We start from the raw sequence: 26,312 nt of genomic DNA, 5'->3' as shown, positions 1-26,312 counted from the left end.
TCGCGACATCTCTACTCATAAGTACCGTGCAGAAAACTATGTAGATTTAAGACGAACATAAAAGCTTTGGGCACCCTGAGCTTATAAAGCACACAGCCACAGAAACTATTAACCACATGTTAAAAGGCATCATATAAACTTCATATAAAAATATTGCTGTGCTTAAAGTATGCATTAGGCATTGATAGTGTGTGCATGCATGTAAGGTCCTTCAGGTATAGAGGAATGAGGATACCTGTGCAGTACAGGTATGGGCTTAAAAACATGCAAGCATTTATGCAAGTAGTCCTTCATTCGATAAGTTTCCATTAACTTAGTGGGAACCCGATATAGTAACTGAAAAACACAGTAGTGCACCAAATTTAAATTATTTATGTACCTGGTAGATATCATGGTTTAACGTTTCCACAATGACATTATCTCCTGATTGGTCAATTCTTACTACTGGGCTTTCTAGCTTCACTCGACCCTGCAGACGTTCCATCATCTTCTCACTTATCTGTCCAGATCCACCTACAAACTTTCTCTCCTGAAATTAAAATAGTAATTTACAATATTTAATAAATACATACAATATTTTAATTTGCTGTACTGATTAAATATGTTAATTCAGTTATCAAACCAGTAAACATTCTAAAAAAAAAAAAAAAAAAAAAAAAAAAAGAGGATATTACTATTCATGTTGCATGAACTTTTTAATCTTTAGTTCATCCTTTGATTATACAGCAAGTGCAAAGTCATCTTACTACAGCTTCCCGATTGAATAAACAGAAGTGGGAGTGCTCTGATAACATTCTAAAAGAGTTTATTCTGGCAAAGGTTTCTTGCAGTCAACATGAAAATTGTTTGTGCCCTTTCAAAATTAATTGATTTCTGTCCAAGGTTCAAGCACTGACTTACAGATATAACTAACTTAAAAACACAGCACTGGTTAAAGGTTAAATGCAAATATTTATTGTTGCAAAATTTGGTAAGCTGTTCCAGAATTACGTGTGCTTTATTTCTTTAGCTGAGGAAAATGTCAGTTCTGTACAACCAAATACAAATCAATCTTTTGAAACAAAAATACCTTGAGCATGCTTTTCTAAATCCCCTGGAATCACAAATACACATACATAGCTAGGACCTCACACACATGTCTGGTTACTCACATACACATCAGCTAATTAGGGATATGCTCACACATACATTCATATACACTTAAAGGGGCACTATAGGCAATATAACCATTCAACTCATTGGCACTATCCATTCCATGTTAAACCATTTTTGAGCAGTTTAATACTAAATTACAGTTCTTGGCCACCTGCAGACCAGCCCCTCACTGGAGATATGGCCAAGGCATATATTACACACTTCTTTAATCATGAAAATTCATACCAGCAATGCGTGACTCTCAGCTGATCATTGTTGCCCACTGTTGCTAAGGCTAATTCTTCATTAGTATCCTGTGCGGCACAATGAGACAGCCACTCGAGGCTGGATTAACCCATATGTAAACATAGCAGTTTCCCTGAAACTGCTATGTTTACAGCAGGCAGGGTTAATCCTAGATGGACCTGGCACCCAGACCACTTCATTGAGCTCAAGTGGCCTGGGTGCCCATAGTGGTCCTTTAAAACCAGTTTAACATGGAATGGAAGGATAGTCCCAGGGGACACTTTAACCACTTTAATGAGACAAAGCAGTTACAGTGCTTACACTGTCCCTGGCCTCATACTCGCCAATTTAATTAATTTAATCAGCAGAGAAAGGAGATGGAGAATTAATTGTTCTCTCTCTCCGTTCTCTGCTGTTCACCTCTGTTATTGTTGAGGAGACAGAGGAGATTGGGAGATTAGCAGCACTCTTCTTAATAGAAGTGGACTTCTCTGCAAACTCCAATAGCTGTGACAGCTTCAGGGCATCTGTCTGTTGTTTGGCACGGTGCTTTTTCACTACCAAGTGGTTTACAAAAAAAAAAACACCCAGAAGCAGAGTATGGAGTTCTGGGGGACAATGCATCATTTCATTATGAATAGATGTGAAGAACCACCCTTCCTTCATTCGACTATTTCCCTCCCTGCTACTGTATTCGTTAGATTATTTACCTTATTCCTTACTTCATGTTCATCAAAAGCCCTTGTTCGGTAAAATAGTTATTTTACCGAATGAGGACCACCCTGGGTAGCAATTAGAACGTAGAATCTTGTGAAACCGCAGGTTAATTAAGTGCCCCTGGGTGACCGCCATTACGGGACCCGAACACGTGGCGAGAACAATGAATGGCGACAATCTTAAACTCCCGAACGGCCGGTCAGCGGGACTTAGGCGTCAAGCGCCTGGAACTATTTTCGTCATGGCCCTCCAGCATGACCCGGTCCCCCATGGAAGTCCCGTCTGACTTATTTCCACGAACTTGACACGAACGGTGTTCGGGAAATTTAAAGTACCGAATGAGGGGAGCACTTTCCACGAACTCTCTGCATTCCCTGGTAGTTTTCGTGTAAATTTACACGAACGGAGACCGGCTCTTAGCCCCAATTAATGGAACTCTAAATCAGATACCAACACGCGGTGAGCCGGTCAATCTTCCACACGACGCGACACGAAAACTACCAAACGGATTTACGTGAAATTTAAATATGTTGCTCAACAGAGCATCAGCTACCCAGGGATATTGATATGTAATATGGAAAGTATTGTTTTAAAAAAATTTAAAATTGAAAATGTTCTGGCCAGTAGATAATTGAGTTTAGCATGCTGCTCAACCCCAATTATCTAGCCTGGCCCAGAGGAGGAGTTTTGTATTGTATAAATTGTGTGCTCAGTAAAACAGTATTGTTCCAGCATTAAGCTTTGGCTCATGTGTGGATTATTTGGCGATACCAGCAATATTTGTTCCTGTGGAATTATTGGAGTTATTCTGCTATTGGAAAAAGGAATAATAGACGGTGATACTGATTACTACCGTCACAATAGATAACACAATATTTCATGAAAAGTGACCATTTAGTTTGGACTAAAACACCATGTACCAACTAATGAAGTTACATATAAGAAAACAGTGTTGTAAATAAATAAGATTTCTCAATGTTTAACATAGAATTTTTCCCCACATAGTCTACAATCCTCTCACATATATATTGGGGGTTAGTGTGACAGGATGACTGTATGTGAGAGTGACCGTGAAGGGGTAAGTGTGACAGGGTGAATATGTGTGTGTGTGTGAAACTGTGTGTGAGGTGAGTGAAGGGGGTGAGTGTGATAGGGTCACTAGTGGGGCTATGATTGGCAAGGTGAGTTGTGGGGCCTTTCCGCACATTGCATATAGTTTTTTTTTTTTTTTTAATGTGTTTGTTTCTTAGCTGAGACTAATTCCCTAGTGGTCCATCAGTTTCCCTGGCAGTCCGGTAAATGCCCCCTTCAATGGAAGGGAACATCTACAAAGAGTTGTTCTCAGCCACAGGTGCTGCCTGCATTGACAGTGCAGGGTCGTACAGAGAAATCTATAGATATCTCACTACCAGCTTGTTCAGCTGCAGGGGGGCTCATCAGAGTTAAAATCCTATATACATTATTGTATGTTATGGCTGCATATTCTGGCAACTGTCCATACATGCGTAGCAGTGTGAATTAATTAATCTAAACAACAGGTGTTAAAATAGGTGTTATTGAAATTTGAAACTATATACTCTGAGTGTGATGAATTCTTATTTTGTTCTTTGTATACATTAAGATAATTTCAGCAGCAACACTATAATGAAATGTATGTTCACCATATGGTGATTTTAAGTAGCCTTGTAAAATTTTGCTGAAATAGGTGATTTTAACCTGTATTTTTGTGTGTGCACTGTTCTTTAATCTGTATTTTGTATACATTTTGGACTTTATAGCAGCACCACTACTGAAACATGCATGTTCCTGGTCTGTCCCTATTTTACCTTTTTTCTACTGATTTATAGGGGCAGTCTAAGCAACATAACTGCTACATGGGTGGCAGCAATGAGTTAAGGCCACTGGATTAACCCATTTTCAATCTATTATTGTCTTTCAGGTTGGAAAATATTGGTAGTGAGAATAAGAAGTGCAAATTCTATATTATGAAATTGTCCTGGGAGGGGGGACTACGTTTGTGGCAAATTTCTTCCAAATGTTTTGACAAAACAATTAATGGATGGCACCGATAAAATCTTGGCCGTAAAACCACTATACTGAGCTGAAGGGTTTATATTGCTTAGATTGGCCTTTAATATGAATGTAATACTATATTTCTAAAACTATAGTGTCCTAGTCACCATTTAGGTGACTGCCCTCCACTAAGGGTAAAGGACACTGTAGGCACTTTTACAACTTTATACTCATGAAGGTGTCATAGTGCCTGCTGTTATGTCCTCTCACACCTACCCCCCAAAGCCCCCTAGTTAACTATTTAGAGGGCTTAGACGCGCAACACCATGCAAGCCACCAAGCCCTCTGAGTATGATAGCTGGGAATCTTACTTCCCAGCAGGGGAGGGCTGGCAGCCTTAGGCCTGGGGGCAAAACCAGTCAAGTGGCCCATTGCGCCACCAAATCAGTTCACCATCCATGCCCACCTTTTTCTGTTTTTTTAACGGATATTGATGTTATGCTAATCAGTAGCTCTTTGCCATACCCGCTCCTTCATGGCTCTGACTTTCAATGTTGTCAGAGCACAGGCTGAGAATCTCTGAGCCTGTGCTCTGACTCACTAACTGAGCGCCGGAACCACGAGGGAGAGGATATGATCTGACTGCACCTACTGCTGGTGCGCACCAGTGGACCACCAGCGAATCGTTTAAATTAAATATGCTGGTGTACCCAACTTGTGAGCTGTGTTGGCCGCCGGGCCGCCTCTGTTGTCATGGCACCCTGCGTGACCGCACAGCTTGCCCACCCCAACGGCTGGCCCTGCTGACACACACTGATGTTACTACTTAGACATCCCTCAATATTAATACAGAGATGAGAGTAAACACCAATAAACTGTGGAAACAGAGCTGATCCCCACAAATTTATAAAGGTTTGCTTAGAGGATTTATTCAAGATTAAATCATGCCTCCTCCTCTCTCCCCCATGCGCTGCTCTGTAGGCTGGGAGGAAGTGAAGAGTAATCACAGTCTCCCAGCACAACGCCACCTGTGGCTGCATGGGGAACAGCTGTTTAATGTAATGCTTGCAGGACGGCCAGCTGCCGCAGAACCTCTTTGTTTCCGTCTCTGCAAAGGGCTCCAGACACTGCTTGTTGTGAGTGTGAGCCACTGTAAATTAGGGGCAGAGGGCACTTGCACTGCGGTCAAGACGGGTCTGGGCAGGAGGAGAGTGCAGTGCAATCAGTGCACTCCCCTCCTGTGGGTCACCAGTAGACTGTGCAAGGATTTTTGCCGCCCTAGACAAAATATAAATTTGCCGCCCCCCCCCCCCCATGTGACATCACAATGCCCCACCCATATGATCTGCCATATGAACTAACGAGAAAGTAAGTTGAGTACCCAGACTGGGAAGCAACTTATAATGTGTCCTGGGGCGACCGAGTTAGGGGTTAACCCTTACAAAATTGTATGAATAGAAAAGCAGACCTGGTGGGTCAGAGAGAGTAGGGCGCCCCCTAGTGAATATCTATACATATGTACAAGGAATAAAATATAACTTTTAATTGTTAATGCATAAAAATTGAGGTAGGGACCCAGATACAGAAATAAAATAAAAGTGAAAACACCATACACAAAATAATAAAAACAAAATAAAGAAAAAATAATAACTAGATGGGAGGATATAAATAAATGTGAGAGCGTGCTGGATGGGGATAAAGTAACTTAAGGTGATAACCCAAGAGTTACTGTATGAAAAAAACACCCCCCAAACTGCTGTGTATCTCACAGGTACACTGTAAACTCTTTGTTCACTCATGCTGTGAACCCTCCGTATAAACCCCGCTAACAGTATCCAATACGGAATCTGATGGGGTAGAGACAGTGGCAAACTATAATATGCCTATAAAGAAGGGAATGAAGCAACGAGAAAGTAACATAAGGAGTAAGTGTATCATATAGTTGAGATCTATTCAGGATAATACTAGTGTAGCTACAAACAATACAGTTATGGGAGCAATGCCTCAGGGGTTGAGGGAACGATTACGGCGAAGAGAGGGCAACCAACACTATTCAAACAGTGCTAAAAGGCACTAACCACCAACTGTGCAGTGGTGTCTTTGAAGGAAAATCTCTCGTTACCCACCAAACGTCCCCCCATCTACACCTCTCTTGTATAGAGATAATACAGTTCTTGGAGATGGCGGCGGGAACAAATCTCGGTGTGCAGAGAGCGCTCACTATCTGGCATGCAGAGCTACAGAGGACCAGGTACAGACCAGCCAACTTGCTGGATTTTGAGAATAGTTTTAAACACTAAATTAATTCACCCCCTCTGTCCCCTTGTCGCATACCACACCAGCTCAATACAGCACCTCTGTCCCCTAGTCGCCACCCCTCTGAGTGAAGAAAAAACTTTGTATCACTTATGAGGACCAACTCCGATTTGCTCAACTTGCTCACTAGTTATCCATACGAACAGACTCGTAGCATATCCTCCCTATCTGCCTGCCTGACACGTGTTTCGGCGCCAATACAAGCGCCTTCTTCTGAGGCTAAACGAAAAGTAAGTGCCGGGAGCCCCTTAAATATCCCTGAAGGCTAAGTCTCGGCTGTGGGCGTGTTTAACATTTTTGCGCCCAGACTCGCCGGGAACGGACCAACACCGCCCCTTGACTGCGTGTCAAGAGCTGATTGGGTAGTGCTACTGGAATTCGCCAGACCCATTAACCCCTTCAGTGCCCGTAGCAAGTATAATATCCAAGAATGTGAAGAATCTTATTGTATATATACAAAGGAGGCTACTCCCGGTGAACAGTGCCTGTATTAACAGGTAACAAAATATTAGTCAATATGAGAGTGCGGACCCGGAGGAATGCGGGTATCGGGGGCCTAAGGAAGGCCTCCAGTCATACAAGTCCTCTATTAAGAGGAGACTGCTTCAGGTACATGGAATAACAATCGTGGGATCCAATCCCAGAAGGGTTAGTCTGAAGACACTAAGGGGGTTCTGGTACACAATGGGTTAATCACAGGAATATAGGGTCCCCGTTGGTAGAACATAAATAAACAAAAATAAACAACATAAAACAGTTGAGTGAAACTAGAGTGTAATAAGTCTAAAAATAATCCAAGAAATACATAGAAGTGTACAAAGTGAAACAAAATGAAATAAAATAAAATAAAATAAATGAAAAAAATGAAAAAATGATGAATGAAGTATAACGAAAGTATGTACAGTCCCTAAAGAAATTATGTACATATGTAATATAATCATTTTATTATTAAAATCCTGGTGTGATTATTTCTCAATAAAGGGAGTGAATGTAAATCCCTCATTTAGACCATTGGGGGCCAAGGTTTTAAACCTGTAAATCCAGTAACACTCTCTTTTAAGTAGAGTGTTGTCCAAGTCTCCCCCTCTATGACCTAAAGTCACTCGCTCAATGCCAGCAAACCTAACACCCTTAGGGTCACCAGAGTGTTGGTTCCTGATGTGTCTCGCCACAGGTGTATCCCTCAGGTTTCTCACGGAGTGTATATGTTCCATGATACGCCTTTTAAATGGGCGAATCGTTTTGCCCACATATTTAAGGCCACATTCGCAGATCAGGAGATAAACTATGCCTTTGGTACTGCAATTAAAAAATTGCCACCTGTGGCTGCATGGGGAACAGCTGTTTAATGTAATGCTTGCAGGACGGCCAGCTGCCGCAGAACCTCTTTGTTTCCGTCTCTGCAAAGGGCTCCAGACACTGCTTGTTGTGAGTGTGAGCCACTGTAAATTAGGGGCAGAGGGCACTTGCACTGCGGTCAAGACGGGTCTGGGCAGGAGGAGAGTGCAGTGCAATCAGTGCACTCCCCTCCTGTGGGTCACCAGTAGACTGGTGCACCTGCCCAGGATCAGAGCCGGTGCAAGGATTTTTGCCGCCCTAGACAAAATATAAATTTGCCGCCCCCCCCCCATGTGACATCACAATGCCCCACCCATATGATCTGCCATATGAACTAACGCCAGTGCTGCACACAGTGTGTGTTTACATTAAAAAGCCTGCAGGGACCAGCTATAGACACCAGAACCACTTCATTAAGCTATAGTGTCCCTTTAATGCGAGGTAAATTATGCCTGACGGTGAGTATGCCCATAAGGCCCACTCATAAGTCCACTTATATGTTCCACCCACCCATGAGCTCACTCACAGGGAGTGGAGTGTGTAGGGGATGTGTTATGTGTTATCTAATATGTGTGCTTATGGTATGTAGTGTATAGGGATACCAGTTTGTGCAGGTGATGCAGTGTGTTTGTGTGTAGTGGAAGCAGTGTGTATTTGTGTATAAGGGATGTATTATGTGTTTCTGGTTGTGTGTGAGGGATGCATTGTGTGAATCTGTGTTTGTATGCATAAGGGATGCAAGGTGTGTGTCTGTATTTGTGTGCATTGAGTGTAAGAGATGCATTGTGTTTCTGTGTGTATGTAAGAAAAACAGTGTGTGTGTTTGCATGTGTGTGTAAGGGTTTGCATTGTATGTTTCTGTGTATGTGTGCAAATGATGCATTGTCTTTGTGTGTAAGGGTTGCATTGTGTGTGTGTAATGGATGCATTGTGTGTTTCTCTGTGTGTAAGGGAAGCATGTTCAGTTTCTGTGTATGTATAGGGATGCATTGTGTGTTTCTGTGTATGTATAGGGATGCATGGTGTGTTTCTGTGTATGTATAGGGGTGCATTGTGTGTTTCTGTGTATGTATAGGGATGCATTGTGTGTGTGTGTGTGTGTGTGTGCGCGTAGTGTTAAAGAGCTCCCTGTCTTGCCCCCTGTCCTATAGAGCTGTCCCTTCTGTCCCTTAGAGCTCTCCCCTGCCCCTTAGTGGTCTCTCCTCTCCCCCACCCTCCCCTAGCGGTCTCTTCTCACACTCACCCACCCTCCCTGTGCTCTTCTCATCCCCCCTCCACCCTCCCTGTGCTCTTCTCATCCCCCCTCCACCCTCCCTGTGTTCTTCTCACTCCTCCCTCTGTGTGTTCTCACCCCCCTGTGTTCTTCTTACCCCCCTCCTCCCTGTGTTCTTCTTACTCCCCCCCTTTGTTCTTCTTACCCCCTTCTTCTTATTACTCCCCCCTTCTTCTTACCCACCTTCTTCTTCTTACCCCCTCCTTCTTCTTCTTACCCCTTCCTTCTTCTTCTTACCCCATTCTTCTTCTTACCCCCTTCTTCTTCTTACTCCCCCCTCTTCTTCTTACTCCCCCCTCTTCTTCTTACTCCCCCTTCTTCTTCTTACCCCCTTCTTCTTCTTACCCCCTTCTTCTAATTACTCCCCACTCTTCTTACTCCCCCCTCCCCTCTTCTTACTCCCCCTTCTTCTTACTCTCCCCCCTCCCCTCTTCTTACTCTCCCCCTCCCCTCTTCTTACTCTCCCCCCTCCCCTCTTCTTACTCCCCCCCCCTCCCCTCTTCTTACTCTCCCCCTCCCCTCTTCTTACTCTCCCCCCCTCCCCTCTTCTTACTCTCCCCCCTCCCCTCTTCTTACTCTCCCCCTCCCCTCTTTTTACTCTCCCCCCCTCTTTTTACTCTCCCTCCCTCCCCTCTTCTTACTCTCCCCCTCCCCTCTTTTTACTCTCCCCCCCTTCCCCTCTTTTTACTCTCCTCCCTCCCCTCTTTTTACTCTCCCCCTCCCCTCTTTTTACTCTCCCCCCCTTCCCCTCTTTTTACTCTCCCCCCCTTCCCCTCTTTTTACTCTCCCCCCCTTCCCCTCTTTTTACTCTCCCCCCCTCCCCTCTTTTTACTCTCCCCCCTCCCCTCTTTTTACTCTCCCCCTTCCCCTCTTTTTACTCTCCCCCCCTTCCCTTCTTCTTACCCCCTCCCCTGTAGGTGGCCGAGCTGCACTCCAGTCCGCGGTCCCTGCCGGAGTGATAGGAAGGAACTCAGTGTGCACCTTCCTGTCAGTCCGGCCGGGTACAGGAAACAGAAACTCCTGTTCCGCGCAGAACAGGAGTTTCTGTTTCCTGTACCCGGCTGGACTGACAGGAAGTGCACACTCAGTGTGCACCTTCCCATCACTCCGGCCGGGACCACGGACCGGAGTGCAGCTCGGCCACCTACAGGGGAGGGGAGGGGAGGGAGGGAAAAGCAGCTGCAGCCGTCTGAGCGCTCTTTACAGAGCGCTCGGCGGCTGCAGCATTTAAAGGGCCGGCCCGCCACGGCCGGTCCTAAAATAATTTTGGGCGGCCTGGGGGGCAATTGCCTCCCTGCCCCCCGGCCCAGCCCGCCCCTGCTTCCCAGTTTATCATAACGTATCCTTCCTCAACGACATGCGCAGTGCCGTCATGGTTGGCCATAGATAATCATTGTATTCAATGATTCTCTATGGCAGAATCTTAGGCACATCGGGCAAGTGCCATGCATACTCCTAAGGTGCGCAATGTTCCTCTATGAGGAGCATTGGATTGGCACATCATCCTGGAGGATGTCATTGAAGGAGGAGGTCATTGCAGTGCCGAGAGAGACTTGGTGCTGGAGAAGGGTGATTCATTTGTTTTCATTTAATTTATTTCATTTTCTTTTACTCATTATGAGTGGAACCTATTTAAGAGGCATTAGGTCTGAAGTGTTAGGAATAAAGATATGCATACCTAACACTACAGTGTTCCTTTAACCTTTTATCCCATGACTCTGTCTACTTGGCTGAGATCATCAATCTTGATAATCTCAGCCATTCCAATGCTTTCCCATAGGCGTGCATTGGCAGGCTGGTGCAGATGAGCATCAAAACGCCACGCACGATGGGTTCTGCGGAAGCACTTCTAGTGGCTGTTAGCATGACAGCCACTAGAGCCATTCAAAATCCTGTAATATTTACATTGTATGGGTTAAAACTAGAGGGACATGGCACCCGGATGACTTCATTGAGATAAAGTGGTCAGGGTGCAATATAGAGTCCATTTAAAACGTATGCACTGACTTGTTACTGTTTATAAATGAATAATTAAGCACTTGAAGGTTGAGTAACACTGACTTGTCCAAAGACACTCATTATCAAGCTTCTGACCAAAAAAACACTCCAAATCATAAAAGAAGCTTTCACTCGCCAAAGTTTTAATTTCTTAGTAAATGAACCCTAATACATATTAAGAATAAAAAGGCAGAATACAGAAATTAAGTTGCATACCTGCCCTCCATTTTCTGTAGAGAAAACTCTGACTGTTCCGCCGCAAAGCTTTACATACCACAGGAACCAAAGTGCAGAAACCTGGTGTGTCTCAGCAGTTACAACTAAGTTCACAAAGAGTTCTGCTAACCGTCTAGCTGTGCTGCCAAAACATAAGTATAGATATCCACACGTTAGATTTAGCGAATTTGGTATATTAATACGTAATGATTAAACAAATGTGTCCACTTCATTTTAAAGCACCAAAGTGTATAAAAAACTAACTCTAATAATAATATTTCAAAATGTTTTTTTTTTTTACATTCTGTACTTTTACAGTGCAGAGTTAGGTACATGTTAATAATATGTGACAAGAGATATGACAACAATGTGTATGGGCAAGTAGTAAAGATATGCTGCCCTGTTTTTATTTATTTTTAAATAAAGAAAAAAAGGTAAAAACAATATGTAGAACAATAGTGTTTATAACAGAATAGGTACTCCCTAGGCCGCGTCTGCCACAGTGGAATCAAGATTCCCCCGGCACGTTGCTGGGAGCGATAACTTTTCAACCCGACTCACCAGACAAGCTAGACCTCTTTTTTGCTAATCTGGTGAGTTAGGGTTGAAATATATCACTTGATTTGTTTCGAACCGAGCTATAGTGGGCTTAATCATGCGCTTTGTATTGCTGGAGTGGAGGAGCTCTTCAAGACACGTCACCAAGTTTGTTTTTTTTTTTTTTTTTTTTTATTCTTTATTTTTGTAGTGCAGATATGAACATACAGCTTGTCATGCCCCAATAGCAATGGACAAGAGAGTCAGGGTACATAGCTTAAATGCAATAAGGCAGTGAGTTTAACATGCACTATATTTTTTAGAGAAAATTCGAGAATATGCAGAATACCCAATGAAACATGTAGCATGAGGTCTTAAACATTTAAAGATATCACTTTGCTTAATTTTGATGAGCCACCATATTTTTGAACGTTAAAGACATAGTGGCTTCGGGTAGCTTTGCCTAAATGTTCCAGGATATTAAGGCATTTAAACATGAGGTAACTGTTAGTTATAACATTAGTTAAGTATAGGTTTTCAGAAGTTAATATGGCGTACTCGTGGGCCTTTAGCATGCCCACCGTGTACAGTGTGCATGCAAAACAGCATAGTGGCAGTAAATTTAAAAGCAAAATAAACATGTAGAGGAATACGGTATTGCTGATATAAATTAATATTAGAGAGATTACTGGATTTTTAGCTAGGGTAGCTTGAGAAGTAAATCACTGTGGCCCCACACATTTTTGGTAGTAGGCAAACTAGGGAGGCCTGCTTGGGATTTCCGGGGTGAACAAGTAAGTGTGATAGCCAGGGATATTTATATCGGGCTCGATATAGGATTATTATTATATCATTTATTTATATAGCGCCATCAAATTCCGCAGCACATTACAATGGGTGGACGAACAGACATGTAGTTGTAACCAGACAAGTTGGACACAGAGTGAGCTCTTGCATCCTGCCAGCAGAAGGAAGAGAAAGGATTGCCATTGCTGTTCTGCTGCTGTCCTACATTCTGCTGGATCTCTCTGGAAATATCTGCAGTTACAGAAGTCACTCAAAGATACTGTTTCCAGAGATTGCTTCAGGATTCTCCCTTATAACTGTACCTGGGTAGCGCTACCTACACCTAAGGGCCCCAACGTTGTGCACATAATTTACCTGCAGGTACCTAAAAGTTTAACTGTTCAGATGTAATTATTAATGTTAATAAGATAAGCTTGTTGTCTGCATTCCTGCTGCTTAAGACTGTTGTGACCGTGTTTAACATTAGCCAGGAACTGGATTTCATGTCTCTGAGGTATTAAGTGGAGGGTACTCATCTACTCAGTGGGGTGGGTTCCCCATAAATAGAAGTTGCACTGAGTGGAGGCACTGCGTCAGAACAAGATGTCCCGATCTCCCAACTATAGCGGAGGCTCAGGATCGCTGTCAGCCACAGAAGAAGGTGTAACTGCTGCTAGCTACGGCTTGTTGCCAGGAGCAGGGCAAAAAAGGGCAAAAAAGGGTTACAGGGTTACAATGGCATCGATTTTAGGAACCGGGAGATAGAAAGACACCAGACGCCATCGAATGTGAGCATTTGCCCACTCAAGTCAGTTACGATGACGAACTTCAGTCAGGTCAAGACCCCGATGAGGAGGACGAGCATGCAGATGAGCTTCACTGAGACAGTTTCTGACAATTTGTGCAGAAATTCTTTGGTTATGCAAATCGATTGTTGCAGCAGCTATCCAGGTGGCTGGTCTCAGATGGAGGTGAAGATGCTGGATGTGGAGGTCCTGGGCTGGTGTGGTTACACGTGGTCTGCGATTGTGAGACCGGTTGGATTTACTGCCAAATTCTCTCAAATGCCTTTGGAGACTGCTTATGGTAGAGAAATGAGCATTCAATTCACAGGCAACAGTTCTGGTGGACATTCCTGCAGTCAGCATGCCAATTGCACGCTCCCTCAAAACTTGTGACATCTGTGGCATTGTGCTGTGTGATAAAACTGCACATTTTAGAGAGGCCTTTTATTGTGGCCAGCCTAAGGCACACCTGTGCAATAATCAAGCTGTCTAATCAGCATCTTGATATGCCACGACTGTGAGGTGGATGGATTATCTCGGCAAAGGAGAAGTGCTCACTAACACAGATTTAGACAAATTTGTGAACAATATTTGAGAGAAGTAGGCCTTTTGTGTACATAGAAAAAGTCTTAGATCTTTGAGTTCAGCTCATGAAAAATGATGGCAAAAACAAAAGTGTTGCGTTTATAATTTTGTTCAGTGTATAAATCAAGTGGCTTTGATATTTAAAGAATGTTCCTGATCCGCATCTTCAATGGGCAACTCAGCAGAGAACACTGACTGGCCAGTCTCAGGGTTATTCCGATAATATGTTAAGATGTATCTTATCTTTGTAAGTGGTTAAAGAATGTAATTTAGTGTATTATCTGCAGCTGGCGCCTAGGGAAATAACATTTCTGAGTTGATGTACTGATTGCTGGCGTTTTTAAATTGGGAAGACACCCATGCTTTGTGGAAGCTAAAACGTCTTTAATGTAACAATTATTGAATAAAATTGATCATCCTGACTATTAGCATATGTTAAAAAATGGGTTTAATCCGCAAAGGATAAAATGACCTTTATTATCTAAAGGAGCTGGTAAATGGGCAGATTATAAAAGGAAGATAAGAGAGAGAAAGAAAGAGAATGTGGATGGAGTAGAAGAAAATTAAAAAGACTCAGAATGAAACCAACAAATATGTGCATGGGGTTGAGGAAGGGAGGAGGGGTAAAAAGATGGTAATAAAGGTGAATAGTGATGTCGCGAACATGAAATTTTCCGTTCGCGAATGGCGAACGCGAACTTCCGCAAATGTTCGCGAACGGGCGATCCCGGCGAACCACCATAGACTTCAATAGCAGGCAAATTTTAAAACCCACAGGTACTCTTTCTGGCCACAATAGTGATGGGCCCCCCACCCACCTGAGCGGGTGGGGGCCCTAAACAAGAATAAGGGGGAGGGGGCCTAATGTCCTCCTCCCTGGCCCCCACCCCTGAGCGGTGGGTGGGGGCCCTAAACACAAACTAGGGGGGGGCCTAATGTCCTCCCCCCTGGCCCCCACCCCTGAGCGGCAGGTGGGGGCCCTAAATACCAATGGGGGGGGACCTATTGTCCTCCCCCCCGGGCCTTACCCCTGAGCGGCGGGTGGGGGCCCTAAATACCAATAGGGGGGACCTATTGTCCTGCCCCCCTGGCCCCCACCCCTGAGCGGCAGGTAAGGGCCCTAAATACCAATAGGGGGACCTATTGTCCTCCCCCCCAGCCCCCACCCCTGAGCGGCGGGTGGGGGCCCTAAATACCAATGGGGGGACCTATTGTCCTCCCCCCGGCCCCCACCCCTAAACGGCGGGTGGGGGCCCTAAATACCAATAGGGGGGGACCTAATGTCCTCCCCCCCTTCCCCCACCCATCAGCGGCGGGTGGGGGCCCTAAATACCAATAGGGGGGAGACCTAATGTCCTCCCCCCGGCCCCCACCCCTGAGCGGCGGGTGGGGGCCCAAAATACCAAAAGGGGGGGACCTAATGTCCTCCCCCCCGGCCCCCACCCCTGAGCGGCGGGTGGGGGCCCTAAATACCAATAGGTGGGGGGGACCTATTGTCCTCCCCCGGCCCCCACCCCTGAGCAGCGGGTGGGGGCCCTAAATACCAATAGGTGGGGGGACCTATTGTCCTCCCCCCGGCCCCCACCCCTGAGCGGCGGGTGTGGGCCCTAAAAAAATATCCCCAAACCCCTAGTCACCCCCTCCCTCCCAAAAAAATGATCCCCCTACCTACCCCCCTCACCCTAAAAATAATGAGGGGGGGACATTTAACTAAGAACCTGTAAAAAAAAAATAACTTACCATTCGATGTTTTCTTTCTTCTAAAATCTTCTTTTTTTCAGCCCCAATAAAGGCCAAATAAATATCCATAATAACCGACACCAAAAAAAAAAAAAACGAGCGCAAAAAAAAATAATCCATGTTCACCCGGCGAGGGTTCCGCGACTGAGCTCTGCAGGGTGGGGGAAGGCTTATAAAGCCTTGCCCTGTCCTGCAATTAGGCTCAGAGCACTCTGATTGGTGGGTATAAGCCATCCAATCAGAATGCTCTGACAGGTAAATGAAGAGACTGACAGGTAAGTCTCTACATTTACTTGTCACAGCACTCTGATTGGTTGGTTTGAAATCCACCAGAGTGCTCTGTGTCATTTCACACAGCGTGGGAAAGTTCTTTGGAATTTTCCCACGCTGTGTAATTTCACTCATAACTCTCTGATTGGTTACTTAATCCACCAATTAGAGTGTTATGAGTCAAATTACACAGCGTGGGAAAATTCCACAGAACTTTCCCACGCTGTATAAAATGACACAGAGCACTCTGATTGGTGGATTTCAAACCAACCAATCAGAGTGCTGTGACAGGTAAATGTAGAGACTTACCTGTCAGTCTCTTCATTTACCTGTCAGAGCATTCTGATTGGATGGCTTAAACCCACCAATCAGAGTGCTCTGAGCCTAATTGCAGGGCGGGGCAAGGCTTTATAAGCCTTCCCCCGCCCTGCAGAGCTCAGTCTGCGCAGAGCCCTCGCCGGGTGAAGATGGATTATTTTTTTTTGCGCTCGTTTTTTTTTTTTTTATTGCGTCGGTTATTATGGATATTTCTTTGGCCTTTTTTGGGGCTGAAAATAGAAGATTTTAGAGGAAAGAAAACATTGAATGGTAAGTTATTTTTTTTTTACAGGTTCTTAGTTAAATGTCCCCCCTCATTATTTTTAGGGTGAGGAGGGTAGGTAGGAGGATTAATTTTTTTGGGGGGGAGGGGGTGACTAGGGGTTTGGGGACCCCTAGTCACCTGGGGCGAGACATTTTTAGGGCCCCCACCCGCCACTCAGGGGTGGGGGCCGGGGGGGAGGACAATAGGTCACAGGCTGCTCACTGTTTAATAGACATGCCCCTACTCGCGGTATTGCGAGTAGGGGCACAATTTACTAATACTAAGTAATTTTTTGGCTGAAAGACCACAAAAAAAATAGGGGGCGGACCGAACATCGCATATTTTCGCTGTCCGTGGCGAACGTGAACACGCTATGTTCGCCAGGAACTATTCGCCAGCGAACCGTTCCGGACATCACTAAAGGTGAACTGAAAAGTTAAAATTTTAACACCAGAAATAGCAATACAGATATGACACCAGCTACAAATTATTGCAACCTTCACTGAACAGAGCTTGGGAATGATACATTGCTGTCACACATGCAAACTTTAATCAAAAGTTTTCTGTCTTGATTTTGACAGTTTTTGAAGGAAATTTTATAATTAATAAAAAAAAGGGGGGGGCAATTAAAAATGTTTATATGTTTTATGAGTCCTTGAGTGTTTCTGTAATTTATCAGCAGGTAAAACACATAAAAATAAACTTAAAGTGACCTTCTTAACAAGGAAAAAACTTTTCTTCACACTCATTGACTTGCCTACGCACATTCCTGATGGACTTAGAGGCAGTTCATTTTCTTTCAGGGATAATCTTTAATGTGGGAGTTGCTGGAAATCAAAAGTGAATTTCACATTTTAGCCCAAAATACTTTGGAAAATTTGTGCAGATCAGCTACCTTTTTATTTTGGCTATTTTATCCTAAAAATTTTAATTCACTTATAATTCTTCACTTGAATTCCAGACAATTCACACTTGTGAATATTATTGTTTATTTTTAGTTTAAATGTGATTTCTTACCTTGTCCAGCAAACTTTGACTATAAATTCCTCCATTGAAATCTTGTCCCATTCCAAAGCATGGGGTGCTTTCCATGGAGCATCTGCAGGAATCTAAATATGAACATATTATTATAATCACTTAATTTGCTATTCCAATAACCATTTGTAAAGAGATAGGTGTCTCTGGGAGTTATTTACTGAAGTCTATATGCCCCTCATTTGTTGCATTAAATTGCATAAATTCATCTAGATCCCTCTGGGAGGGATTCACACAGCAAACTCTAGACATTTTCTACACTATTTCACAATGCCTGGACTTTGCCATTGTGGCTCTGAATGAGACAAAACAATTTAGCTTTTTTTTTATTTTAGCAAGAGCTGAAAGACGTATCCCAATGATTAAAATATAGGTCTGGTTTGTAAAAATACAGACCAATGCAGTGCTAAGAATGCCATTTTATGTGGTATGCATTTTCCATGATGTGAATAAAAAAGAAAAAAGAAAAAAACTACCATTAAGTGTCTCAACATCATGATGGATATTGTCACAGTTGAAATGAACGTTAAAACATAACTTTTAATAGATATACTAAAATGGAAATGTGTAAAGGATAAAAACAAAAAGCACAAGGCTAAATCTATGTCCTATAATCTGGCTAAGACACTACACCCTCCAATAAGAAATATAGCAAGGGAAGTATCAGTAAGAAGAAGTAAGATACTTAGTAATATAAAATGTGACACTTGCTATAGCTGAAATGATAGAGGGGAGCGCAGAGTGCATCTATCCTCTAGACTCATCTGTAGAAAAGAGTCTACTGGATATAGGAGAAATGCCTCTTGTGCTCAAGTAGTTGCTAAACAACACACCAGTGTGGTTGCAAAACTGCTGCACTAGTAGTAAAGAGACAGAGAATGCCTGTGAACCAGGAGGTATAAGAGGCAGTGGACCGCTAGGATTTGTTAGTAGCAATCAATAGAAATATAGAGAGTGTAATAGTCCTAACGCTGGCTTTTGGTAAAAAGTTTAAGTGCCTTCGAGGGCACCCCTTAATAAATGCCTATACTGCCTCTCTTAACACCCCGATAGAAAACTGGTAGACAGAATACAGGACTAAAAGAACGGATGCCTATATGTAAAAGCAGGTTCACTGGTGAGATCGGCTGTGTGAATACAGCAGCAGAGGTGTAGCTGGCTAGGCGTCCGGAGTCCCTGACGCGCGCGTTTTGTCTGGGTTACTCATCAGAGCTTTAAACCACCAATTGCACACAGGATATGTTCCCTCAACTGAAGACAGGTAAGTATCGTTTTTTATATGTGAGGGTAACCAATAGGGCTAGGGGGGAGGGGCTTTTGTTACCTCACTGCTGGTTATTAACCCTATCGATACTTCACTGTGGCAATGTGACAATATGTGTTCATAAAGTGGGTAATTAAAAGCTAATATAAGGGGATAGGGGTCATTAAAAATAAAATAAAAATAAAAGGAATAAATGAAAAATAGAGAATGATCTGGCCATATATAATGTGTCTGTCTCTTTACTACTAGTGCAGCAGTTTTGCAACCACACTGGTGTGTTGGTTAGCAACTACTTGAGCACATGCTACTCATTTGACCAAACATGAACAGCTTGCTGAGAGATTAATTGGAGCCAAAGGAACAGCTGGAGCCATATCCACTGAGCTATCTCACTCCTGTTTTCATTCGCCTGCAGCCCTGCATTATGCCACATATCTCACGTTGTTTTGGGAAGTCACAGAGGCAAATTTTGGACATGTGCATTACTGTTTTCAATATTATTAGACACTTGACTTGTATTAAGTATTCTAGTGCCCCCTCCAACCACATATTAATATAACCTTAATTAAGTTCTACATTGGTAAAATTATATGTTTCTTGTAATGGGAAATGTCAACATTTTACAAGCTTTAAACCACCAATTGCACACAGGATATGTCCCCTCAGAACCATGAAAATAAGGATTTACTTATCTACCTACGTAGCAGAATACCTCATTATCAATTTTGAAATCTAAACTACCTGTAACCACAAATTTACTGATACATTTTTGGGAGCATTTAGTATTATGTTGTTTTTTGTTTTTTTTTGTATAATTTTCATTGAGTGGTAAATACTGGACTCTGGTGGCAATTTATATATATACCTCCAAGCCTCTCTTCCACATTGTATACTTTGCTATCAGTGTCAATGTTTCATAATGCCATGTGTGTTTCTGGTAGGATATGAAACCTAAGACAACCCAATTCCCAGAGAAGTTAGTTGGCCTGTTACCTGGCAACATTGGTACAATTTTTAGTATATATCATACAGTTACAGTTCAAAGTATGATGTACCAGCATGGTATATTGTGTACTTCAAGGCATTATATATCTAAATTAAATATGCAAAAAAATGCAAAAATACTTCAATCTCAGCACAAGCTGATAGACAAATTGTTTGAAAGTGGTTTTCAAGTATGTGCAGTACTAGCAAATACTGAACAGGTATACCGTACCAAAGGTAACAGGTCTAATAAAATGTTATTTTATTGACTGTATTTCACTTTGCCAATGTTCGTTTCTCTGTTATCACTTAAATATTATCACTCAGTTTGACAATGATGCAAGTACTGTTGCAGTTCAATATGCAGTAGTGGTGTGTTAATAAATAACTTAGAATCATGTTAAAGTATGTTAGACAAGCTATGGCTTCTGCCCTTGTAATGGAATAGATATTTATTATTTTGAGGTAGGGGTTGAAAAATAAATATATATACTGTAGATGCTACTAAATATGAATGAAACAAATACTTAGAGCTAAACGCGATATGTGTGTTGTGTAACTATGCAGGTATGAACCTATAATTCGTTCAAGGTTAATACGGGGTACTGGAGATTCTTGCTATGCCTTATTAAAGGGTTATTTTAACACTGAAAATCAAAAAGGTAACTCTCCTCCCCACTCCCCCCCCCCTTGCAAAACATGTAAAAAGATTTTAGAACTTCCACGTCAGACTTCTTCACTATACAGGGAGTGCAGAATTATTAGGCAAATGAGTATTTTGACCACATCATCCTCTTTATGCATGTTGTCTTACTCCAAGCTGTATAGGCTCGAAAGCCTACTACCAATTAAGCATATTAGGTGATGTGCATCTCTGTAATGAGAAGGGGTGTGGTCTAATGACATCAACACCCTATATCAGGTGTGCATAATTATTAGGCAACTTCCTTTCCTTTGGCAAAATGGGTCAAAAGAAGGACTTGACAGGCTCAGAAAAGCCAAAAATAGTGAGATATCTTGCAGAGGGATGCAGCACTCTTAAAATTGCAAAGCTTCTGAAGCGTGATCATCGAAGAATCAAGCGTTTCATTCAAAATAGTCAACAGGGTCGCAAGAAGCGTGTGGAGAAACCAAGGCGCAAAATAACTGCCCATGAACTGAGAAAAGTCAAGCGTGCAGCTGCCAAGATGCCACTTGCCACCAGTTTGGCCATATTTCAGAGCTGCAACATCACTGGAGTGCCCAAAAGCACAAGGTGTGCAATACTCAGAGACATGGCCAAGGTAAGAAAGGCTGAAAGACGACCACCACTGAACAAGACACACAAGCTGAAACGTCAAGACTGGGCCAAGAAATATCTCAAGACTGATTTTTCTAAGGTTTTATGGACTGATGAAATGAGAGTGAGTCTTGATGGGCCATATGGATGGGCCCGTGGCTGGATTGGTAAAGGGCAGAGAGCTCCAGTCCGACTCAGACGCCAGCAAGGTGAAGGTGGAGTACTGGTTTGGGCTGGTATCATCAAAGATGAGCTTGTGTGGCCTTTTCGGGTTGAGGATGGAGTCAAGCTCAACTCCCAGTCCTACTGCCAGTTTCTGGAAGACACCTTCTTCAAGCAGTGGTACAGGAAGAAGTCTGCATCCTTCGAGAAAAACATGATTTTCATGCAGGACAATGCTCCATCACACGCGTCCAAGTACTCCACAGCTTGGCTGGCAAGAAAGGGTATAAAAGAAGAAAATCTAATGACATGGCCTCCTTGTTCACCTGATCTGAACCCCATTGAGAACCTGTGGTCCATCATCAAATGTGGGATTTACAAGGAGGGAAAACAGTACACCTCTCTGAACAGTGTCTGGGAGGCTGTGGTTGCTGCTGCACGCAATGTTGATGGTGAACAGATCAAAACACTGACAGAATCCATGGATGGCAGGCTTTTGAGTGTCCTTGCAAAGAAAGGTGGCTATATTGGTCACTGATTTGTTTTTGTTTTGTTTTTGAATGTCAGAAATGTATATTTGTGAATGTTGAGATGTTATATTGGTTTCACTGGTAAAAATAAATAATTGAAATGGGTATATATTTGTTTTTTGTTAAGTTGCCTAATAATTATGCACAGTAATAGTCACCTGCACACACAGATATCCCCCTAAAATAGCTAAAACTAAAAACAAACTAAAAACTACTTCCAAAAATATTCAGCTTTGATATTAATGAGTTTTTTGGGTTCATTGAGAACATGGTTGTTGTTCAATAATAAAATTAATCCTCAAAAATACAACTTGCCTAATAATTCTGCACTCCCTGTATTTCAGTGTTTAGTGAATAAACCCAAACGATAATTTTACCAATAGTAACGAAACAGAGTATTCACAAAACCATAAGGAGCTGGGAATTCACATGGGAATTATATGATTAAAGGGTTCTCCAAGCGCTACGACCATTTCAGTGATTTGAAGTGGTCATGATGCCTGGAGTCTGTTGTACAGCGTTTCGCTTTGAAGAGCAGCACAAAACGAGTTATCTCCCTCTGCTGCCAGGGGTTTAAATACATCTCTGGCCATGTCATAGGGTCGTCATTACCCAGCCTGGATCTAGAGTAGCCAGCCCAGAACTAGACATTGGTTAATATCAATCCTATGCATGATTCATAGTTACATAGCTGAAAAGAGACATACATCCATCAAGTTCCGCCTTACTCACGTCTGTTTTTGCTGTTGATCCAAAAGAAGTTAAAAAACAAAACAGTGTGAAGATCTTCCAATTTTGCAACAATTTAGAAACAAATTTCTTCTTGATCCCAGAATGGCAGTCAGATTTTCTCCTCAAGAAGCTATTATTACTTCCTTGCACAGAATTACAATCATTGGCTGAGAACCATCTGCTAACGCTCTCAGTCATTGAATGGAGACTGTATCAGTTTTTGTAGCTCAGCAGAAGCCCAAAGTGCATCACCCAGTTGGATAGGAGCCTCGGAGCTCAGTGGGGACCCAAATAAGAGGGCAAGCCATTGCTAAAAGGTGTTCCCCATTACCAGGGAGAGAAGGCCAGGATACTACTGGCATCACACTCATTACAGTGGACTATAGAAGTTATAATGCTTGGAGTAACTGAGTCCAAAATGGCTCAGCAAAATAGTCAATAACATTGAAAGAATTATACTGTTTTCTTTTATTCTCTAATTTTACACTATTGTTTGAAATATCCATCCAAAAACCAACATACTATATATACAGGTTTGCACAAAAATGCTAACTTTGTATTAATGCACTGAAAATGTTAACTCTGCTGTTTTAGCTGATCATGTTAGAATATATTTTTCAATGACACTTATATGTATAAAGCCATACCTCACTTCCCCACTGATCCATTGTTCTCATGAAATTGTTATAATCCAGAAACACCAAAGGATTGTATGAAGTTGGAAAGGCGCCATGGAATTTGTTACTTTTACCCTGGAAGACACAACAATTTACTCATAAAATCACACTTACAAAATCACAGCAATTCACTTGAAAAATAATAATTTTCCTGAAATATTTTTTTCATTAGATACTCAATACAGTGGGACCTCTGTTTACGATTTTAATGCCTTCTCCAGGACGTTTCTTATTGCGAAAAATTTGTAAACCGAAATGCGGTTTCCCATAGGAATGAAAACCAATTAATCGGTTCTGGAGGTCAGAAAAAAAGTAAAAATGAGCTGGCATGGAAACCAATCCACAGTGCAGAAACACAATAAAAGGCATGCAAATGACGAAGCTCAGCTCCCTACCTTTCCACCGCTTGAAAAATGTACCAAAAAGTCCCAAAACAACTGCAAACCATTTCCAGAATGTCTCCAAAACTCAATGCAAAAGCTGCTCCAACACCTCCACACTCAACGCAACGTGCTACCCACAGGCTCCAGCATGCAGGGGGCGGTGCTATAAACCTCCCAGGTGCAATGCATCCTGGGTAAACTTGTTTGTAGTGCGAAATTGTTTTGTAAACCGAGGCATTATTTTCAATGGATTTTCATTTGTAAACCGAAAATTATGTTAACCGAGGCGTTTGTAAACCGAGGTCCCACTGTACATTTATTTCCAAAAATCCTTATTATGTTTAAATTGTTTTGTAATTTTTTTCTACTACGAAAAGCACAGCTGCAAAGGCTTCATAATGGGCAAATGGAAAATCAATTAGCTTTAATTATGGAAGCTGTCTCCTTTTTGTTAGTTGTTTCTCGATGTAATATGAGTAATGGCTGACATAATCTAACTTGTTTGCAAATGCATGAAATGTTAAATAGCTGTGTGTGTGAACAATATACTGTGTACTTGATGCATATGCAGTAGTCTTGTGCATGCGCCAAGAACTACAAGTGTGAATACAATATATATATATTTTTTTTTTTTAATATACCATATAAGCCGAGTTTTTCGGCACATTTTTTTGTGCTGAAAAAGCCCCACTCTGCTTATACTCGAGTCAAGGTCTGTATTGTGGCAACTTACATTGCCATAATACAGACCAGGACCGCCGGGCTCATGAAATGCCTGGTGGTCCTGGGGGGCCGGCAGCAATCTGTTACTTACCTTTGTAGCAGCTCCGGTCAGCTCCCTTAACCTCACAATCAAGGTGATCACAGGACTCAATAATATTTCTAATCATGTTGTTTATTCAAGCATCAAGTAATACAAAGAAACGTAGACGTTTCAGTCCTTGCCGGACCTTTTTCAAGATTTTAAAAGTCCTCACAGTGACCACACTCTAAGGCCTTATTTCTAAGTATAAAATGTAACTTTTAGGTCATAATTTTCAAAAAGCAAATATCAACATTTCAGCTCCCTCTGGAACTTTTATCTGATGTAAGCTACAGAGGGAGCTGAAACTTTGATATTTGTTATTTTAACATTATGTTTGTATATATATATATATATATATATATATATATATATATATATATATATATATATATATACATACTGTAAACTTGCACTCCAGGATAATAACATTTTAAATACTAAAAACATTTTAAAAAAAATATTTAACCCCTTAAGGACCAAACTTCTGGAATAAAAGGGAATCATGACGTGTCAGACATGTCATGTGTCCTTAAGGGGTTAAATGTAGCTTGTTTACAATTATTCTTGGATATAACTGTACTTGCTTAGGAATTTCATGACAGCCAACTATACCTGGTATTACAATATTTTCTATGTTTATGTTATGTGGAAGATCACATCATATTTTTATTTAATGTTACACTACTTTTTTTTTATTGAAATAGTCAATGCAAGGTTAATGAGGTATGGCTCACCTTGTCATATTGAATGAGAATTCCATTGACATTCACTTTGTATGTCTGAACACCAAGTTCTTTTGCCATTCGCAATAGACGATTTTGGGTTGGTCCAACATATGCACCACCAACATCCACATATTGAGTTTCTTTATTCTTTTGCAGAAAGGGACACAAGACAACTGATTACTCTGTATTCCACATACATTAAAATAAATGAATTTTTCAAAACGTAATGCGTTAAAAAAATTATTTGAACAAATGTTTAATGCATCTGTCTTTGCATTACATTTAAAACTCAGTAAAGCTGAGCAACAATATGTTTAACAATACGTTAACTTAGTTCAGACGCACTCCAGAAAACACATATGGTCTGCGGGAGCCTGAGCATCAATGGAGAACCTCTACATATAGAAACATTGTTGTATTAACATGTAAAGTTGGTTTCTGCAAAGTTGAAATGGTGTTGCATTAAAAGATTTGTATGTCATTATTACAATGTTATTAATGGTATTTTGTAACAACATTTTTGTGGCAAATTTCAATTTAGTTTTAGCCATAGTCTTTTGACTAAAAAGCCATTTTAATTTTAGTCGTATTTTGGTCACCTGAATTTTTTAGTTTTAGTCGACTAAATCTCAAAACTTTTAGTTGACTGATATTTGACTAAAATTGTTAGTCTACAAAATTAACACTAGTAACGATGCCATTACATGTAAGATTAGGGGTGACTAGGGTTAGAGAATCTTAGAATAAGAGAGGTTTATGAATTGAGCACATAATGTTAGGATATGTCTAGAGTTACAAAAGGGTGTCTGGGATAAGTGGTGAATGGGATTATGGGTACTTGCAGTCAAGATGCTGTGGACTGTAACCTCTATCAGTCTCAAGACATGTATCACCGTCTGACGTAGGGACTGATAAGTACCCCTAATCACACTTTAATGACAAATGATTACTGTTTTGCCAAGTATTCTTAGTGACGTACACTGCTGTGTAAGGAAGATATTCATGCCCTCATTTTTAAAGTAAATCCTCGGTTCTACTAAATAATTTTAAAAAGAAAGAAACCTTTGTGTACGTGCAGGTAAACTTGGCTGCTTCCAGTGACTTGTGCTGAGACTTTCTTGTTTGGTTTTTTTAATCAGTGAGAACAGCCAAATGTTTCTATGTGCACAATTAGCATTTGTTGAACGGATCCCATTAAT

At 41.9% G+C, this 26,312-nt stretch overlaps 1 protein-coding gene across 1 annotated transcript in view; it reads right to left on the bottom strand.

Annotated features, from left to right (window-relative positions):
- The window catches only part of LOC134606750 (amine oxidase [flavin-containing] A-like), a 69,911-nt gene that overhangs the window by 18,604 nt on the left and 24,995 nt on the right, over positions 1–26,312 (bottom strand). Inside the window, exons 3-7 of the mRNA XM_063450141.1 lie at positions 25,123–25,260; positions 23,171–23,275; positions 17,555–17,646; positions 11,252–11,393; positions 380–529 (exon numbers count right to left, since the gene is read on the bottom strand). Of these exons, the coding sequence (XP_063306211.1) occupies positions 380–529; positions 11,252–11,393; positions 17,555–17,646; positions 23,171–23,275; positions 25,123–25,260 (627 nt within the window). The remainder of the gene's footprint in view (positions 1–379; positions 530–11,251; positions 11,394–17,554; positions 17,647–23,170; positions 23,276–25,122; positions 25,261–26,312) is intronic.

The sequence above is a fragment of the Pelobates fuscus genome, chromosome 1 (genome assembly GCF_036172605.1).
Source record: "Pelobates fuscus isolate aPelFus1 chromosome 1, aPelFus1.pri, whole genome shotgun sequence".
Classification (NCBI taxonomy): Eukaryota; Metazoa; Chordata; class Amphibia; order Anura; family Pelobatidae; genus Pelobates; species Pelobates fuscus.
Note: the sequence above shows the minus strand (reverse complement) of the source record. Positions and strands in the feature narration are given on the sequence as shown.